Below are 14437 nucleotides of genomic sequence, written 5' to 3'. Positions count from 1 at the left end.
ATGCTGCCATCCACGTGAGACATGCCTTGCTCCTCCTTGCCTTCTGCCAAGACTGTGAGGCCTCCTCACCCATGTGGAACTGTAAGTTCATTAAACCTCTTTTTCTTCCCAGTGTCAGGTATGTCTTTATCAGCAGCGTGAAAATGGACTCATACATTAAATTGGTACTAGTAGAGCAGGGCACTGCTGTAGATACCCAAAAATGTGGAAGCTACTTTGGAACTGGGTAACAGGCAAAGATTGGAACAGTTTGGAGGGCTCAGAAGAAGACAGGAAAATGTGGGAAAGTTTGGCACTCCCTAGAGACTTGTTGAATGGCTTTGACCAAAATGCTGATAGTATTATGGACAATAAAGTCCAGGCTGAGGTGGTCTCAGATGGAAACGCGGAACTTGCTGGGAACTGGAGCAAAGGTGACTCTTGTTATGTTTTAGCAAAGAGACTGGCAGCATTTTACCCCTGCCCTAGAGATTTGTGGAACTTTGAATTTGACAGAGATGACTTAGGGTATCTGGTGGAAGAAATTTCCTAGCATCAAAGCATTCGCGTGGTGACTTGGGTGCTGTTAAAGGCATTCAGGTTTATAAAGGAAGCAGAGCATAAAAGACTGGAAAATTGCAACCTGACAATGCAACAGGAAAGAAAATCTCATTTTCTGAGGAGAAACTCAACCCAGATGCAGAAATTTGCATAAGTAATGAGGAGCTGAATGTTAATCCCCAAGACAATGGGGAAAATGTCTTCAGGGAATGTCAGAGGTATTCATGGCAGCCCCTCCCATCACAGGTCCAGAGGCCTAGGAGGAAAAAGTGGTTCTGTGGGCTGGGCCCAGAGTTCCTGTGCTGTGTGCAGTCTAGGGACTTGTTGCCCTGCGTCCCAGACACTCCACCCATGACTAAAAGGGGCCAAGGTACAGCTCAGGCTGTTCCTTCAGAGGGTGGAAGCTCTAAGACTTGGCAGTGTCCATGTGGTGTTGAGCCTGTGGGTGCACGGAAGTCAAGAATTGAGGTTTGGGAACCTCAATTAGGAAGTCAGACTATCTCTGTTGTAGACAATGTGATTCTATACCGAAAAAACCCCGAAGGCTCTGTCCCAAAGCTCCTAGATCTGAAAAAGAACTTCAGCAAAGTTTTAGGATACAAAATCAGTATACAGAAATCAGTATCCACCAGGAGCAGTGGCTCACACCTGTAATCCCAGAACTTTTGGAGGCCTAGTCTGGGGGATCACTTGAGACCAGGAGTTCAAGACCCGCCGGGCTACCATGGCCAAACCCCGTCTCTACAAAAAAATACAAAATTAGCCGGGCATGGGGGCACACACGTGTAGTCCCAGATACTTGGGAGGCTGAGGCAGGAGAATCGCTTGAACTTGGGAGGCGAAGGTTGCAGTTAGCAGAAACCGTGCCACTGTACTCCAGCTTGGGCGACAGGTCCTCACTCTGTCCCCCATGCTGGAGGGCAATGGCAAGATCAGAGGTCGCTGGAGTCTCGACCTCCCAAGGCTCAGGTGATCCTCCTGCCTCGGCACCCTGGAGTAGCTGGGACCACAGGTGGGCACCACCACGCCCAGCTAATTTATTTATTTACTTATTTCAAGACAAAGTCTTGCTCTGTCACCCAGGCTGGAGTGCAGTGGCATGATCTTGGTTCAAGCAATTCTCCTGCTTCAGCCTCTTGGGTAGCTAGGATTACAGGGGCATGCCACCACGCCCAACTAATTTTTCTTTTCTTTTCTTTTTTTTTTTTTTGAGAGACAGGGTTTCACCATGATGGCCAGGCTGGTCTTGAGCTCCTGACCTCAGGTGATCCACCAAAGTGCTGGGGTTACAGGCATGAGCTATCACGCCTGGCCGCCCAGCTAATTTCTATATTTTTTGTAGAGATGGGGTTTCCCCATGTTTGCCCTGGCTGGTCTCGAAATCCTGGGCTCAATTTATTCTCCCACCTCAGCCTCCCACCTGAGCCTCCCAAAGTGCTGGGATTACGGGCATGAGCCTCCACACCCGGATTTTTCCCTCTGCAGATCTATATATAGATATAGATATAGCTATTCCTAATTATTATTATTTTGAGACAGTCTCACTCTGTCACCTAAATTGGAGTGCAGTGGTGAAATCTCGGCTCACTGCAACCTCTGCCTCCCGGGTTCAAGCGATTCTTGCGCCTCAGCTTCCCGAGTAGCTGGGATTACAGGCGCCCACAACCATGCCCAGCTAATTTTTGTATTTTTAGTAGATACGGGGTTTCACCATGTTGGCCAGGCTGGTCTTGAACTCCTGTCCTCAGGTGATCTGCCCCCCTGCACCTCCCAAAGTGCTGGGATCACAGGTGTGAGCCACCGTGCCTAGTCATTTTTTTCCTAATTAATTTGTGACCCAGAAAATCCTGTTTAAAATCTGCCATCTAGTGTGGGATTTGTAAAATGACAAATCACTGGACACAATCATGTGTTTACACTAAGGCTTCCCTCCTGGACACCAGGTTTAAAACTTCTCAGCATCAAATAACATTATCCAGTAAAGTAGCATTAAATTTGGTTACCCATTTGGTTTTACTCACAGTTTTAGATAGATGGATATGAGTATATTGATATGCAGGGTAGATTTTTTTTTTTTTTTTTTGCAAGTTAGAGCTTTTGATCAGCAGGATATTGTAGTATTAGAAACCTTTAAATAGCCCAGTAAGCTGGAAGGAATGTGGCTCACAATTGTAATCCCAGCACTTTGGGAGACCAAGGAGGAAGGATTGCTAGGAGTTCGAGACTGCCCTGGGCAACATGGCATGACCCCCATCTCTAAAATAAATAAAAATGAATAAATAGCAAAGTGAAAGCTATCTCATAATTAATTTTTATTTATTTATTTTTATTTATTTATTTTTGAGACGGAGTCTCGCTCTGTTGCCAGGCTGGAGTGCAGTGGTGTGATCTTGGCTCACTGAAACTTCTGCCTCCTGGGTTCAAGTGATTCTCCTGCCTCAGTCTCCCAAGCAGCTGGGACTACAGGCGCGCGCCACCACACCCAGCTGATTTTTGTATTTTTAGTAGAGACGGGGTTTCACCATTTTGGCCAGGATGGCCTCGATCTCTTGACCTCAGGTGATCTGCCTGCCTTGGCCTCCCAAAGTGCTGGAATTACAGGTGTGCGACACCGCACCCAGCCTAATTTTTTGTTTTGTTTTGTTTTGTTTTTTTGAGACAGAGTCTTTCTCTGTTGCCCAGGCTGGAGTGCAGTGATGCAATCTCGGCTCACTGCAAGCTCCGCCTCCCGGGTTCACGCCATTCTCCTGCCTCAGCCTCCCCAGCAGCTGAGACTACAGGCGCCAGTCACCCCACCCGGCTAATTTTTTGTATTTTCAGTAGAGATGGGGTTTCACCGTGTTAGCCAGGATGGTCTCGATCTCCTGACCTTGTGATCCGCCCCCCTCGGCCTCCCAAAGTGCTGGGATTACAGGCGTGAGCCACTGTGCCCGGCCTTGCACCCGGCCTAATTTTTATTTATTTATCTTTGAGATGAAGTCTTGCTCTGTTGCCCAGGCTCTAGTGCAGTGGCACGATCTTGGCTCACTGCAACCTCCATCTCCTGGGTTCAAGCGATTCTCCTGCCTCAGCCTCCGGAGTAGCTGGGATTACAGGCGGGCGCCACCACATCCAGCAAATTTTTGTATTTTTAGTAGAGATGGGGATTCACTATGTTGGCCTGGCTGGTCTCGAACTCCTGACCCCAAGTGATTCGCCCACCTCAGCCTCCCAAAGTGCTGGGATTACAGGCATGAGCCACCGTATCCAGCCAGTAGTATAATTATTGTTTTCTTTTTTTTGAGACGGAGTCTCACTCTGTTGGCCAAGTTGGATTGCAGTGGGAGGATCTTGGCTCACCACAATCTCTGCCTCCCAGGTTCAAGTGATTCTGCCTCAGTCTCCCGAGTAGCTGGGACTACAGACGCATGCCACCATGCCTGGCTAATTTTTGTATTTTTAGTAGAGATAGGGTTTCACTATGTTGGCCAGGCTGGTCTCAAACTCCTGATCTCGTGATCCGTCTACCTTAATTTTTGTTTTCAACTATGAAATACATTTTTAAAAACTCAGGCCAGGCACAGTGGCTCACACCTGTAATCCCAGCATTTTGGGAGGCTGAGGCGAGTAGATCACGAAGTCAGGAGAATGGGAGCATCCTGGCCAACATGGTGAAAACCCATCTCTACTAAAAATACAAAAATTAGCCAGGGTGGTGGTGCGTGCGTGTACTCCCAGCTACTCAGGAGGCTGAGGCAGCAGAATCGCTTGAACCAGGGAGGCGGAGTTTGCAGTGGGCAGAGATCGCGACACTGCACTCCAGCCTGGGCAACAGAGCGAGACTCTATCTCAAAAAACAAAAAACAAAAAAACAAAAACTCAAGAGGAAAAGAATATTCTATTTACCCGGGTACATGCTATTTACTCGGGTATTTAGCCTTTTTATTGTTCTTCATTCATTTCTTATGTTCCTAGCTTTCTTCTGATATAATTTCTCTTATATCTGAACTTATAGCAATTTATTCAGAGGATTTTTGTTTGCAACACATTCTCTTAGTTTCCTTGTATCTAAGCATGTCTTTATTTCATCTTTATTCCTGAAGAATATTTTCATTGAATTTTGAGGTGACAGCTCTTTTTTTTTTTTTTTTTTTTTGTCTTTTGGTGACACCTTTTTTTATTCAGCACTTTTTAAAGCTTTTTTTTCTTTTCTTTTTTTTTTACTTTTTAAAAATAATAGAGGCAGGGTCTCTAACTATGTTTCCCAGGCTGATTTTGAACTCCTGGTCTCAAGGGATTCACCTGCCTTGGTCTCCCAAAGTGCTGGGATTATCCATGTGAGCCATCATGCCCGGCCTGTTAAGCATTTAAAAATGTTACACACACACACACACAAATACAGTTTTTTCTTTTTTTTTTCTAATGGCTCAAAAACAATAATAAAATGTTTTTATTTATTTATTAATTTTTTTTTGGAGACGGAGTCTTGCTCTGTCACCCAGGCTGAAGTGCAGTGGAGTGATCTCGGCTCACTGCAACCTCCACCTCCCGGGTTCAAGTGATTTTCCTGCCTCAGCCTCCCTAGTAGCTGGGACTAGAGGTGTGTGCCACCATGCCTGGCTAATTTTTGTATTTTTAGTAGAGATGAGGTTTCACCATGTTAGTCAGGCTGGTCTTTTTAGTAGAGATGGGGTTTCACCAAGTTAGTCAGGCTGGTCTCGAACTCCTGACCTCGTCATCCGCCCGCCTCGGCCCCCCAGAGTGCTGGAATGCAGTGGGCAATACATTATCTTTCCCTGGCTATTTTCAAGATTTTCTTTGTCTATATTTTCAAAGTTTGATTGCAATCTACCTCAATTTGGATTCATTTGGGTCTTTCTTTTTTATTCATTTATTTATTTTATTATCAAGCAGCCCCCTGAAACAGAGTTAGTTCAGAGAGAATCTCTGAGTTTTTTTTGTTAAGGTTCTGCTGGCCTTCGTGAATATCAGTTATTGTCTTTTGCCAAAATTTAGAAAATTTTTAGCCATTGTTTCAACTTTTTTTTTTTTTTTTTTGTACTGCACTTTTTCTCCTTTCCTTCTGGAACTCTGATGTCATGAATATCAGCCCTTTGGTATTGTTCACAGATTCCTCAGGCTCCTTTATTTTGGTGGGGTGGGGAATTTTTTTTTTTTTTAGAAGGAGTCTCACTCAATTGAGTAGGCTGGAGGGCAGTGGGGCGATCTAAGAATCGCTTGAACCCCAGGGCCTTTGACTCTAAGGCCCTCCTTGAGGCTCCCTCTCCTTCCTTGGGGCGTTTGACCCAGAAAATGGGGTCAAAAACTGCTGCTGCAAACGTCTTCAGTGCCAGTAGCCAAGGTCTGGGGAGACCCATGGGGTCTCACCAGGAGGCTGAGGCAGGAAAATCGCTTGAACCCGGGAGGTGGAAGTTGCAGTGAGCCAAGATTGTGCCATTGCACTCCAGCCTGGGTGACAGGGCGAGGCTCTGTTTAAAAAATAAAACAAAAATCCTAGGTCTAGGTCTAAAAAGGAAAAAATCAATCAGCAAACATAAATGTGGCTTTTAAGAGACATCCTTGTAGAAAAAAATGGTGCTGACAAAGGATTACTAATATGAAAATAATAAGGGATGAAACAGACTAAACAATACAGCTGCTAGGTAATCAATTAATCCTCTTGTCTTAAGTAGAGCTAATGAAATTAGGTCGACTGAAATGGTTTTGTCAGTGGTGGGGGCTTTACCCCTTCAACGACACCACTGAGGCACTTCGTTCAAGCAAAATTACATCTACCTTGCACATAACTATAACCAGCACCCCGCACAATTCAGGGCACACGGGAGGTATGAGGCACATTTTCATTTACTGAGTTAATGAGCAACAAGGATTATCAAGAGTGTGCATCTTTAGTCTCACAGTTCTCTTATGTTGTTGTTAACTGTTATTAAGTAAGGAGAAGCTAGAACAAAGAATAACACAATATTTTCTGCTTCCTTTTTTTTTTTTTTTTTGAGAGGGAGTCTCACTCTGTCACCCAGGCTGGAGTGCAGTGGTGGGATCTTGGCTCACTGCAACCTCTGCCTCCTGGATTCAAGTGATTCTTCTGCCTCAGCCTCCCTAGTAGCTGGGATTATAGGTGTGTACAACCAAGCCTGGCTATTTTTCTGTATTTTAGTAGAGACAGGGTTTCATCATGTGGCTAGGCTGGTTTGGAACTCCTGGTCTCAAGCGATCCACCTGCCTTGGCCTCCCAAAGTGCTGGGATAACAGGCGTGAGTCACCATGCCTGTCCCAGATTTTCTGCTTTCTATATGGAATCCGCAGCTAGTCAAATTCACTTGACTTGTTGGGGTGGGGGACACCTGACAGCTAAGTGACTCACTAATGTGAAATCCTCTCCAATTTTTTTTTTTTTGAAATAAGGTCTCGCTATGCTACCCAGGCTGGTCTCAAACTCCTGGGCTCAAACAATCCTCCCAACTTGGCCTCCCAAATTATTGGGATTACAGGTGTGAGACACCATATCCGGCCCCTCTCCAGTTCTATGTAAAAAATCAGCTTCATCCAGATAACAACACTTTGTTACCTCTAAGGGGTGGGGTGGGTGGGGAGGCAGACTGACTTCTGGAGCCTCAATAGCAACAGCGTTTGGAAAAAAATTATTTCCAAACATAGGAGAACTCAGGATCTAATTCACATGTGATCTCCTTAAAAAACTAGCAACAGCTGCCGGGCACAGTGGCTCATGCCTGTAATCCCAGCACTTTGGGAGGCTGAGACGGGCAGATCACGAGGTTAAGAGATTGAGACCATCCTGGCTAACATGGTGAAACCGCATCTCTACTAAAAACTACAAGAATTAGCTGGGCATGGTGGCCTGCGCCTGTAATCCCAGCTACTCAAGAGGCTGAGGCAGGAGAATTGCTTGAACCTGGGAGGCGGAGGTTGCAGTGAGCTGAGATCGCACCACTGCCCTCCAGTGTGGCAACAAAGTGAGACTCCATCTCAAAAAAAAGAAAAAGAAAAAACTAGTAACAGCTTAATTTTTAAAAATATTTATAATAGAGACAGGGTCTACTATGTTGGTCAGATTGGTCTTGAATTCCTGGCCTCAAGCAATCCTCCTTCTTGGCCTCCCAATGTACTAGGATTACAGGCATGAGCTGCCACCCTCAGCCAACAGCTTAATTTCTGCCAGGTAAGGCTGTCTTTATTGTCCTTGTTGGAGGTTTGGGCACACAGACTCCAGGAGTGGTGTGCTCCAGGGTTGTGGGGAAGCAGAAGAGTCCTTGGGATGCTGAGAGGGAGAGGGACTGCAGAAGGCACCAGGGCAAGGGGAGGGGCGGTGGGGAGGGCAGGGGATACCTGGGGCACTGAGAGAGCTAGGTGGGGCTCATACCCTGCAGAAACATGCCTCCAGCAGATATATGGGATGGAGGTGCACGGCCAGCCCTCTTCCTCCTCCTATTCCTCCTCCTCCAACTCCTGCTCCCTCTCCTTCCCTGCCCTTTCACCTTTGACCCAATGGGTCTCCCCAGACCTTGGGTAGTGGCACTGGAGATGTTTGCGGCAGCAGTTTTTGACCCCATTTTCTGGGTCAAACATCCCAAGGAAGGAGAGGGACCCTCAAGGAAGGCCTTAGAGTCAAAGGAGCATCTCAGGATTGAGAGTCAGGGAAAATTTGATCTTTGTTATGATAATGTTCCCTCCAATCTACAGTTCTCAAACTTTCTGGTCTCAAACCTTCTTAATGTTGAAAATTGTCTTCATGGGTATTTCCATCAGTATTTGTTATATTTTAAAAGTGAGAAAAATTTAGGCCAGGGATGATGGCTCGCACCTATAATCCCAGCACTTTGGGAGGCCAAGGCAGGAAGATCGCTTGAGCACAGTGGTTCATGACCAGCCTGGGCAACATAGTGAGACCCTGTCTCTACAAAAAATAAAAAATTCGCTGGTGTGCTGTTGTGTGCCTGTAGTCCCAGCTACTTGGGAGGCTGAGGCTGGAGGATCGCTGTAGCTCAGGATCACAGAGGAGCTGAGATGGCACCTCTGCGCAAGAGAATGTGGTCCTGTCTCCAAAAAAAAAAAAAAATTGCCATACTATATTGTATTATGTTACATTACATTATATTATATTTTATTTTTTTGAGACGGATTCTCACTCTGTTGCCCTAGCTGGGGTGCAGTGGCGTGATGTTGGCTCACTGCAACCTTTGCCTCACGGGTTCAAGAGATTCTCCTGCCTCAGCCTCCCCAGTAGCTGGGACTAGCGCATGCCACCATGCCTGGCTCCTTTTTGTATTTTATTTTATTTTTTGAGGTGGAGTTTCGCTATTGTTGCCCAGGCTGGAGTGCAATGGTGTGATCTCAGCTCACTGCAACCTCTGCCTCACGGGTTCAAGTGATTCTCCCGCCTCAGCCTCCTGAGTAGCTGGGATTACAGGCATGTGCCACCATACCTGGCTAATGTGTTTTTAGTACGGACGGAGTTTCACCATGTTGGTCAGGCTGGTCTTGAACCCCCAACCTCAGGTGATCCGCCCGCCTCAGCCTCCCAAAGTGCTGGGATTACAGGCATGAGCCACCTCGCCCAACATACTTTTTGTATTTTAGTAGAGACGGGGTTTCACTATGTTAACCAGGCTGGTCTCACACTCCCGACCTCAAGTGATCTGCCCACCTCGGTCTCCCAGAGTGCTGGGATTACAGATGTGAACCACTGTGCCCAGCCAGCCATTATATATATATATATATATATATATATATTTTTTTTTTTTTTTTTTTTTTGGAGACCGAGTCTTGTTCTGTCGCCCAGGCTGGAGTGCAGTGGTGCGATCTCGGCTCACTGCAAGCTCTGCCTCCCGGGTTCACGCCATTCTCCTGCCTCAGCCTCCCGAGTAGCTGGGACTACAGGCGCCCGCCACAACGCCAGGCTAATTTTTGTATTTTTAGTAGAGACAGGGTTTCACCGTGTTAGCCAGGATGGTCTGGATCTCCTGACCTCAGGTGATCCGCCCGCCTTAGCTTCCCAAAGTGCTGGGATTACAGGCGTGAGCCACCGCGCCCGGCCCATTTTGTATTTTAAAACAGAAAAGTTTAGGCCAAGTGTGGTGCCTCACGCCCGAAATCCCAGCACTTTGGGACACCAAGGTGGGAGGATCGCTTGAGCCCAGGAGTTCCAGACTAGCCTGGGCAACATGGCAAAACCTCGTCTCTAAGAAAAAAACAGGCCAGGCGCGGTGGCTCACGCCTGTAATCCCAGCACTTTGGGAGGCGGAGGTGGGTGGATCACGAGGTCAGGAGATCGAGACCATCCTGGCTAACACGGTGAAACCGTCTCTACTAAAAATACAAAAAATTAGCCGGGCGTGGTGGCAGGCGCCTGTAGTCCCAGCTACTCGGGAGGCTGAGTCAGGAGAATGGCGTGAATCCAGGAGGCGGAGCTTGCAGTGAGCCAAGATTGCCACTGAACTCCAGCCTGGGCCACAGAGCTAGACTCCGTCTCAAAAAAAAAAAAAAAGAAAAAAATTAGTCAGGTGTGGTGGTGCACACTTCTGGTTCCAACTATTCAGGAGTCTGAGGTGGGAGGATTGCTTGAGCCCAGGGAGTTGGGGCTGCCATGAGCCAAGATCACTCCACTGCATTTCAGCCCGGGTGATAGAGCAAGACTCTGTCTCCAAAAAACCAAACCAACCAACCAACCAAACAAACAAAAAACCTGAGAACAATTTAAGACACAAGAATATAGATGGCCGGGCACTGTGGCTCCAGCCTGTAATCCCAGCACTTTGGGAGGCCGAGAGGGGCGGATCGCGAGGTCAGGAGATCGAGACCATCCTGGCTAATACGGTGAAACCCCGTCTCTACTAAAAATACATAAAAATTAGCTGGGCGTGGTGGTGGGCGCCTGTAGTCCCAGCTACTCCGGAGGCTGAGGCAGGAGAATAGTGTGAACTCAGGAGGCAGAGATTGCAGTGAGCCGAGATCGCGCCACTGCACTCCAACCTGGATGACAGGGCGACTCAAAAAGAAAAAAAAAAAAAAAAGAATATAGAAATACACATTATCTTAGCTTTCAGGGCAATGGAGTTTTCTGGAAACAATCCACTGTATGCTCCTGAGTGAATGGGAACGGAAAAGTCAGATAATGTCATAGTATTATTGTAAAAATAGTTTTAACCTTGCCAGTTTCTGGAACAAATTTTGAGAACGACTGCTCCAGAAAATCTTTGCCTGCACAACTTAGAGCAGGGCCTTTGCTGCTTGAGCAGCCCGCTCTGATCCAGAATTTAGAGGGAGTGCCCTGGAATGCCGTCCCTATCACTGCCTTACTGGCATTTGCCCTTTAGTCTGTGGAGGATTTCTTTCTAGGAAAGAACAGAGGCTGGGCGCTGTGGCTCACACCTGTAATCCCAGCACTTTGGGAGGCCGAGGCCGGTGGCTCACTTGAGCCCAGGAGTTCGAGAGCAGCCTGGGCAATATGGTGAAACCCTGCCTCCACTAAAACCACAAAAATTAGCTGAGTGTGGTGTCATGCGCCTATGAGGGAGGCTGAGGCAGGGGAATCACTTTAATCCGGGAGGCAGAGGTTGCAGTGAGCAGAGATCGCACCACTGCACTCCAGCCTGAGTAACAGAGCAAGACTTGGTCTCAAAAAAACAAACAAACAAACAAAAAACAACAACAATTAAAAAAAAACAACAGGAATTGGCTGGGCGTGGTGGCTCACGCCTGTAATCCCAGCACTTTGGGAGGCCGAGGCAGGCGGATCACCTGAGGTCGGGAGTTCAAGACCAGCCTGACCAACATGGAGAAACCCTGTCTCTACTAAAAATACAAAATTAGCCAGGAGTGGTGGCACATGCCTGTAATCTCAGCTACTAGGGAGGCTGAGGCAGGAGAATCGCTTGAACCTGGGAGGTGGAGGTTGCGGTGAGCTGAGATTGCGCCATTGCACTCCAGCCCGGGCAACAAGAGTGAAACTCCGTCTCAGAAAAAAAAAAAAAAAAAAGATTTATTGTTATTATTAGTATTATTAGTTTTAATACAAACAATCCCACAGCATTTATTGCCATCTTGTAAAAACATAAGTGTAATCAAAACAATATGAATAAATGTTCATATTGGACAAAGGACATCTACAAACAAACTGTATCCTTCTCAACAATTTCTCACTTCATTGATCATTTCTAGTTGGAGACACTTTGTAGCAGAGTAATATTATCTCCTTTTAGCATGATCCGACCCAGTTGTTTTCTTGACTTTGTTTTAGAATGAATCTCTTCTGCATCATCTAATACAAGGTTCATATACTCATCAAAACCAATGATACAGCCTTCTATCTGCATATTCACTTGCTCATAGAGCCACACCTGAATCCGCGATCTATTTTGTAAGTATCTGAAGATGAGGTTGATGGGCTGCACCATAACCTTCTGCACTTTCTGGCCCTGGCCACTGTATGCCATGGTGGAATTTCACAAAGAGCACACTCGCAACCTTATTATTATTATTTTTATTTTTGAAATGGAGTTTTGCTCTTGTTGCCCAGGCTGGAGTGCAATGGCGCGATCTCGCCTTCCTGCAACCTCTGCCTCCCAGGTTCAAGTAATTCTCCTGCCTCAGCATCCCAAGTAGCTGGGATTACAGGCATGCACCACCATGCCCGGCTAATTTTGTATTTTTAGTAGGAATGGGGTTTCGCCATATTTGCCAGGCTGGTTTTGAACCCCCGACCTCAGGTGATTCACTCACCTCAGCCTCCCAAAGTGCTGGGATTGCAGGCGTGAGCTACCAAGCCTGGCCAGGAATCCTTAAAAAGGTGTCAGGATATCAATAGAAGTTTCATGAGCTAATAACTAATTTGAAGAGAACAGCCAACAAAATAGGACTACATGTATCTTTCTCATGATGGGGCTGGATAAAATCAGGTAACACTAATAAAGTCATCTAAGTGTGGGCAATATAGTGAGACCCCATCTCTACAAAAAATAAGTTAAAAAAAATTAACCAGACATGGTGGTGCATGCCTGTGGTCCCAGCTACTTGGGAGGCTGTGGCGGGAGGATTGCTTGAGCCCAGGAATTCAAGGCTGCAATGAGCTATGATTGCACCACTGCATTTCAGCCTGGACAACAGAGTGAGAGCCTGTCTCAAAAAAATAAAAAAATAAAATTAAAAAAAGGTAACCTGGCTGGGCGCAGTGGCTCATGCCTGTAATCCCAGCACTTTGGGAGGCTGAGGTGGGAGGATCACCTTAGGTCAGGAGTTCGAGGCCAGCCTGACCAACATGGTGAAACCCTGTCTGTACTAAAAATACAAAATTAGCCGGGTGTGGTGGTGCATGCCTGTAATCGCAGCTATTTGGGAGGCCGAGGCACAAGAATCATTTGAACCAGGGAGGCGGAGGTTGCAGTGAGCCAAGATTGTGCCATTGTACTCCAGCCTGGGCAACAACAGTGAAACTCCTTCTCAAAAAAAAAAAAGAGTAACCTAAAGCCAGAGGAAAATGTACTTGCTGTGGTGTAGGCCAAGAAGAAAATGTAAGGCAATTTGTAGACAAGTTTAAGTTCATATTAAAATAATGAACAAGAATTTAGAAAATTTCTTAGAGGTAAGACAGCTTTTCATGGCCGGGCACGGTGGCTCATATCTGTAATCCCAGCACTTTGGGAGACTGAGGTGGGTGGATCACGAGGTCAGGAGTTCGAGACCAGCCTGACCAATATGGTGGAACCCCATCTTTACTAAAAATACAAAAATTATCTGGGCATGGTGGCACGCACCTGTAGCCCTAGCTACTCAGGGGGCTACGGCAGGAGAATCGCTTGAACCTGGGAGGTGGAAGTTGCTGTGAGCCGAGATTGTGTCATTGCACTTCAGCCTGGGTGACAGATTGAGACTCTGTCTCAAAAAAAAAAAAAAGCTCTTCACGAAGCAAAAGCACTTGAAGCGAAAGTGAAGCATAGCTTCTGTCTTATAGGAAGTTGGAATAGCCAAAACACCAAGTTCAGGAAAAACTGAAAGTACATCATAGGTTTCCAAAAGGAGAGGAAAGAATCTCTTGATTATAAAAACGATGATGCTAAAGTTATGAATAATTCTCTTAAGTTTGACACTGAGGAGAAAAGTAATAGAAAAGAAATTGTATTATCTGGATTAGTCAGTGGAGAGCCAGGGGCTCAACAAGGTCAGAAAGTGAAAGACAGAGAAGGCAGTTCTAGCTGCTATTACTGCATAATAAATAACCTCAAAACGTAGTGGTTTAGAGCAGCAGTGGTTTATCATTTTTTACTATTCTCTGGGTTAGCTCACAGTTAACTGCTGGTTTTGCCTGGGCTTGCTCTCGTGGCTGCATTCAGTAGGAGGTGGTTGGGCTGGAAGGTCAATATGGTCTCACTTACCCATCTGGCAGCTGGTGCTGGCAGGCCACTGGGTGGGTACCTTGGTTATTTTTTCATGAAACCTCTCATTCTCTGGTAAGCTAGAAGAACTTCCTTACATGACAGTCTCAGGACCGTATCATAAGAGAGTGAAAGCAGAAGCTGCAATGTATCTAATGTCTAGCTTTGGAAGTCATATCACATCACTTCTGTCACATTCTGATGATCAAAGCAAGTCAAAAGATCAGCCTAGGCCAGGCATGGTGTCTCACGCCTGTAATCCCAGCACTTTGGGAGGCTGAGGCTGGCGGATCGCTCGAGCTCATGAGTTAGAGACCACCTTGAGCAACATGGCGAAACCCCGTCTCTACAAAAAATACAAAAATTAGCCAGGCATGGTGGTGCACACCTGTAGTACCATCTACTAGGGAGGCTGAGGTGGGAGGATGGCTTGAGCCTGGGAGGTGGAGGTTGCAGTGAGCCAAGACTGCACCACTGCGCTCCAGCCTGGGTAACAGACCCAGATCCTG

General features: G+C 46.5%; 1 protein-coding gene across 1 annotated transcript; it reads right to left on the bottom strand.

The window, feature by feature from the left end:
* Positions 1 to 11625: 11625 nt before the first annotated feature.
* On the bottom strand, positions 11626 to 12017 carry LOC112204364 (small nuclear ribonucleoprotein E-like). Its single transcript, XM_054658666.2, has one exon. It carries the CDS (start codon positions 11991 to 11993, stop codon positions 11715 to 11717), a length of 279 nt encoding a protein of 92 aa, XP_054514641.1. The 5' UTR covers positions 11994 to 12017; the 3' UTR covers positions 11626 to 11714.
* Positions 12018 to 14437: the final 2420 nt, after the last annotated feature.

Source organism: Pan troglodytes, chromosome 11 (assembly GCF_028858775.2).
Source record: "Pan troglodytes isolate AG18354 chromosome 11, NHGRI_mPanTro3-v2.0_pri, whole genome shotgun sequence".
In the NCBI taxonomy this organism is placed as follows: domain Eukaryota; kingdom Metazoa; phylum Chordata; class Mammalia; order Primates; family Hominidae; genus Pan; species Pan troglodytes.
The sequence above is the reverse complement of the archived record's forward strand: the minus strand, read 5'-3'. Positions and strand labels throughout refer to the sequence as shown.

What these genes read in the sequence shown, in the direction of transcription:
- LOC112204364 (XM_054658666.2), bottom strand. Translation starts at nt 11,993, where the DNA reads ATGGCATACAGTGGCCAGGGCCAGAAAGTGCAGAAGGTTATGGTGCAG.